Here is a 5306-nt window from a genome sequence, read left to right on the forward strand (position 1 = left end):
ACCCAACCTGCCCCGCCCGCCCGCCCCTGAGCGAGCGCGCGACCCGGCTGGCCGACCTGGCCCCACAACACAAATACGTCCTCGCTTACAGCGGGTCTTATGCCGTATTGCGTAAGCGCGAGCTGCCCGCGGCCGGCTCAGGCGGGCGGGAGCAGCGGGCTGGGGCGGGCGGCCGCTCCAGCTGATCCTTCCAAGACTGTCTGCCTCCGCCCGCCCCCCGGCCCGTCAAAGGGGAAAGTGAAAATGAGCACGCGTAAGGCTGGTTCCAGGCCAAACATAGCGCCGGCCATTGACGGGGTTGTGAGCGAGTGTCTCGGGCGGGGAGCGGGGTGTGAGGGAAGGGCCGGCGCGAGCGGGCCCTTCTGGACCTTCGAGCATCGCGCTCACGATGACGTCAAGATTGCACTGCAGGCGCCGCGTCTGCGATGCGTGTGTATGGCCACGCGGGTAACCAGGGCCGTCTGCCGCACGCTGTCGCCACGGCGTCGCCGCGGGTCGCGTCGGTGTCGCGAGGCTCGGGCAATGCCCAGCGGGCAGGCGCACGGCGGGCAGGGGGCGGGGTGGCGCGGGGCAGGCTCGCCCGTGGCTCCCCCGGTGGCCCGCCTGGTGGCCACCTGGAGGCAGGCCGATGCAGTCAGTCCACACAGCCACCCGGAAGGCACAGCACCTCGTGCGCGTGTCTGCCGCCCCCGCTGTGGCATCGAGTCCACACACCGTCTACAGCGCCACCCCCGCCGCCCGCGCCGCCCCCTGCGACCTCCGGAACCAAAATGATCACCTCGTGGACACGAAGCCGTGGACCCGGCTTGCAGACGGCGGTGCTGGTGTGTGCCATGCTGGGCCTGACCAAGCAGGTCCTCACAGTGACGGTGCTGCAGAACAAACGTAAGTACCGTTTGGCCCCTGAAATAACGAGACCGCCGGAGTTTGGACAGGCGGCCCCGTGCTCTAGAGCGCACCCCAAGTGTCATCCGGTCATCCTCGTGCCCCATGCCATGCCCTCATGTTTCAGCCGACTTTCTCAAGACCTGCTTTATGGACGCGCCCGGGTTTCCTCAGTGCTCCAAGGAGTCCGTGCAGGGGCTGTTCGACAAACTGAGCGTGGGTGAGTGTCAAAATAGTCAGCTCTTTTCAGGTTAGGTGAAAATAAGAAGAGAGTACAAACAAACCAGAAATACACTTTATCACCCTCCTTTCTCCATCCCTCACAACCCCTCACTTTCCGACAGTTTCCTACTCTTTTGGTAACTCTTTTGTTCTTCCAGTCACCTATCCTGAAATGTTATACTACATAAGGTCCCTTTGGTCGGTGAGGCTGGGTAGTGCCGAACCTTGGGCTCGGCCAGCACGACGTCCTCTCGGAAGCTTCCGGTCATAGTCCAGCGAAGAGGGGCGGGACGGCCAGCACGCAAGGGCAAAGGGGTGTTCCCGGCTAGGAAATAGCCATTCCACCCCCGCTCCTCTCCCCCGCAACCGGCGGATGAGTCTTAATAGATATTATACATATGATGGTGTCCAATCTTCTTCCGATGGGGAAGTGGCCATGCTGACATCAACGATTTCATACCGGCGCTGCCAGTTTGCACGCGACATGGAGGACAGTAGGCGCGGATACAAGCAGGAAGTTGACAGAGTGCGACTGCCTCCGAGACAGAGCCCGCAAAGCAAGTTTGTGTCGTTTGTGCCGGGCGGGGTGTCGCACTGGGATCCAAGCGAATACTGCGCCATGAAATAGAAATTACTTTTCTTTTTGTCCCAGGAATGCCGGAGATCGGCATAGTACCCATGGATCCTCTCAATGTGACCGAGGTGCGGATCTTCCAGGGTGACGGTCCCGTCAACGTCAACGCGAAGCTGAGAAACGTTAAGATTGTCGGCTTCTCTGGTGCCAGAATCGAATCCAACACGTAAGACTATTGGTTGGGGGATCGGCTGTCGTGACTCCTTTCAGTTTGGGTCGCTGCGTTATTCGAACTAATTACCGGTTGCAGTGTGGATCCCGAGACGTACAGCTTCGTGACAAAGCTGCGCATCCCCAAGCTGCGCATCGACGGCGAGTACTCGCTGCGGGGACGCGTGCTGCTGCTGCCGCTGCAGGGCCACGGCACCTGCTGGTTTGAACCACGTGAGTACGATGGGTTGCCTGCGCCCCCGGCGCGTCCCACCAGTCTCGAGCCTGCTTTACTACTTCCATCCCTTCCACCCGCGCAGACAACCTGGACGTGACGTCTTCCCAGGACCTCGGGGTGGTATATCGCGACGGTCAGCGTTTCTTCGACATGAAGGACGTTCGAGTCGACTTCAAGCTCGGCGGTCTCAAGATGCGGATGAACAACCTGTTCGACGGGCTCCGCAGCCTCGGTGAGTACGAATGATACTTTCTTGAACATAACTTTGGTTTCTGGATGTGTTTTTTTCTCTCCTCCATAAACGCACACAACTCTGATCTCATGCAGAGGAAACGACGAACACATACATCAACTCGAACTGGCGCCCAGTGGCCGAGTCATTGCACCCTATCCTTACCAAGACCATCGAGGACATTCTGTACCTGGTGTTGAAGCAGCTGTTCGATAGCGTGCCCGCTGACTTTTTCATCGGGGACATTAAGGACCACGCCGACGAGATAATGCAGGCAATGGTAGCGCGGAATATCGTGGCGCGCCACAGCGGCAGTCTGACCGGCAACGCGTCGGCGGTCCTGCCGGGCATCCCGTCATCGACGACCACCAAGCCCCACGGCTAAACAAGGGCGACCCCGCCCGCTGGGCACCGGAACGCGGTACAAACAAACGTTGTTCCGGAGGCTCGACATACAAAGATTACTTTCACTGCCAACCGAAGCGAATACTATTTGGTAAACATTACCGTGTAAGTTTAAATCGTTTTGGAGAACCAATTTCGGTGTCAAAAAGTTGTCATTCATATTTGGCTCTGAGATTTAAAGAGAATTCAGTTTTTTCTCCAAACTGCACATTTTTGAGAGGCATACATAATTTGATTCGTTTGTCGGCCTATCGAATGAAAACCAGAGACTGTCATTCTAGGCACGTCTTTGCAATTGTTACGGCCACTTGGTATTCATATTCCGTTAAAAGATAATTTTCTGAAAAACATTTTGTGTAAAGGAAGTGTTTTCTTTTTCAATCTCATTTTTGATTTTTTTTACCTATGTAGGTTTAGACTAGTTTTAAGATTTCTACCTTAAAATGTACAAACAACCAAAAAGCATGATTATTGTTGCTTTTGAATATTTTAGTAGAGTAAGTTCATCCTGGGTTTAAAATCCAAATCAAGAGTTCCTGATAAGTCAAAAGCCAAATTGTTGTTTTTTAAAAAAGTCAGAACTAATAAAAATTTATTACATAACACTTATTTACATAACCGCGGTGTGAGAACACTTATTCACACTTATTTACAAAAGTTTATGTCATTGCTGAAACACCTTATTCCGGAATGAGGACATCCAGTGGGTACATGTGGTATATCTTGTTAGCGAATGTTTTGAAGAGCTCGCCAATCGTGTCTTCTAGGATGGGCTGCACCTCTTTCGCCACAGTTCTCCAGTTCTCATTGAGAAATTTGTTCATGATTTCACCTGGAAACCAACAAGGCATCAGACAAAATATTTTTGTTTATTTAAATTTATCTTTTCAAGAGGCGTGTAGATGAAAGTTTCAGTAGGTTTCTCAAAACTCACCAAGCTCCTTGTCTCCGTCAAAGAGGTTGTCTAGGTGAACACTGGCGTGGCCGATCTGAAAGTCGACGAGGAACTCCTTGACGTCCATGTACTCGCGGCCGTCGCGGATAACCCTCTGGCCGGTCATGGTGGCGGTGGCCTCAATGTTGGCTGTGACATGACGCAGTAGATAAGACTTCAGACTTCACGATCCTCAAACTACTAAGGGTAGGTCACACCGCACTTAAATAATTGCTACGTTTGAACATATTGTTATTGCTATCTTTTTCGACTCCAACTACTATTTTGAGGGTAGTTGTTTTCTCGAGATTCCTGGACGGATTTTTCAAACAACATAGAACATGGAAAAGATGGGGAAAGGGGGGGGGGCACCTGAAGTAAGGGGGTTACTAAATCGGCTCCTTCCGCTCTTCCAGGAATCGGCAACTTTTGGGTAGACGGTTCACTAAGGGAGTTGCCGGAAGCCCTCGGCCTATCACAGTTGGCGCTCAGGCTCAGGGCGGGCCGCCGTCTTCACACAGCTGCTTGGCGGGTTGGCCTACCCACCGCGTTGCAGGCGCTATCGTTGACATCGCCTCCAGGGCACCTTAACGCCTTGAGGCCCTTAACAAACCCTTCTTGCACTTACTTCTGCATGCGGTCCGTTACACCTCGGTAAACTACGGCCTTCTTGAAATGTGCCCAGCGCAACGTACTCTAGCTTATGTGAGTGACCATTTACTTACAGTAGTTGCCTGAGCTGTGTCCGTGTCCTTGGATCGGCAGCAGGAGGATTTGTCCCTGGAGGAAGTAGTCACTGTCCATCGACAGTTCTGGGAGGAATAGTCTGACGCGGACCCGGTTTTTATCCAAATCTACCCTGAAATCAGGAAGCAATTAGAAACACTCAAAAGTGATAACTGTCCCACAGAATGTCGAAAGAAAGGCCGTAGACGTGGAGTAGAGACTGCCACGACAGGAGTATCGCGGATGGACGCCGTATGCTTATGTAGATACCCCTCGACACGAGAAACCAGCTGGAGACAGAAGACGCAGGGGGTGGGGAAAAGTAGGGGGAATACAGAAAGGGGGGGGGGCATTATTTTTCAATGTGTCGCTGTGGCTGGGTTTTGCAAAAGATTTCACACTACTAAACCATACGATGACTGCTGTTTTGCCATTACAATGATTCGTCACATCGATAAATTGTTACCACCAAAAAGAATGTATTAATAAAATACTGGGTGGTCCACAGACCTCTTCCTCTAATTTGCCTACACTGTACCAATGCAGGCGTGCGTTGGGTTTCATACTCACACGGGGCCAGAGGGCACCGTGGTGAGCGACGGTAAGCAAGCCCGCCCGCACGCCTGCATGCGGTGCAGTATACGCAAATTATAGAAAGGTCTGTGAACCACCGTTTATAGTGAGAAATCATCGCAAAAATGATTCCATAACCTTTGTATTACTTACAAGTGTTAGTAATGAGAAATTATAGCACTATTTGGTGAAGATATTATGCGATACATCATGCATGGAAATCGATGACAGCCAATAATAACACACAAATTCAGTAACAATTTTGCAGTTTCAAGATTTCAGTGTAAAGCCAGATCTCGTCAACTGT

General features: G+C 52.3%; 2 protein-coding genes across 2 annotated transcripts; one reads left to right on the forward strand and one right to left on the reverse strand.

Moving 5' to 3' along the window:
• The first annotated feature begins 614 nt into the window (after window positions 1–614).
• LOC113207790 (uncharacterized) lies at window positions 615–3384 on the forward strand. Its single transcript, XM_026424486.2, has 6 exons — window positions 615–885; window positions 1013–1105; window positions 1760–1907; window positions 1992–2125; window positions 2212–2361; window positions 2457–3384. The coding sequence occupies exons 1-6, from the start codon at window positions 771–773 to the stop codon at window positions 2744–2746; spliced, it is 930 nt and encodes a 309-aa protein (XP_026280271.1). The 5' UTR covers window positions 615–770; the 3' UTR covers window positions 2747–3384.
• On the reverse strand, window positions 3323–4559 carry LOC127749335 (protein takeout-like; the record flags this gene model as incomplete). Its single annotated transcript, XM_052267167.1, is given in 3 exon segments — window positions 3323–3598; window positions 3701–3850; window positions 4426–4559. Coding segments are annotated over 3 exon segments (381 nt in total). The 3' UTR covers window positions 3323–3446.
• Window positions 4560–5306: the final 747 nt, after the last annotated feature.

Source organism: Frankliniella occidentalis, unplaced genomic scaffold, assembly GCF_000697945.3.
Source record: "Frankliniella occidentalis isolate FOCC.00 unplaced genomic scaffold, Focc_3.1 Scaffold47, whole genome shotgun sequence".
Classification (NCBI taxonomy): domain Eukaryota; kingdom Metazoa; phylum Arthropoda; class Insecta; order Thysanoptera; family Thripidae; genus Frankliniella; species Frankliniella occidentalis.

What these genes read in the sequence shown, in the direction of transcription:
- LOC113207790 (XM_026424486.2), top strand. Translation starts at nt 771, where the DNA reads ATGATCACCTCGTGGACACGAAGCCGTGGACCCGGCTTGCAGACGGCG. An exon ending in GCCAGAATCGAATCCAACAC is followed by an intron (nt 1,908 to 1,991) that starts GTAAGACTATTG and finishes TACCGGTTGCAG; the next exon opens with TGTGGATCCCGAGACGTACA. An exon ending in CACCTGCTGGTTTGAACCAC is followed by an intron (nt 2,126 to 2,211) that starts GTGAGTACGATG and finishes CCACCCGCGCAG; the next exon opens with ACAACCTGGACGTGACGTCT.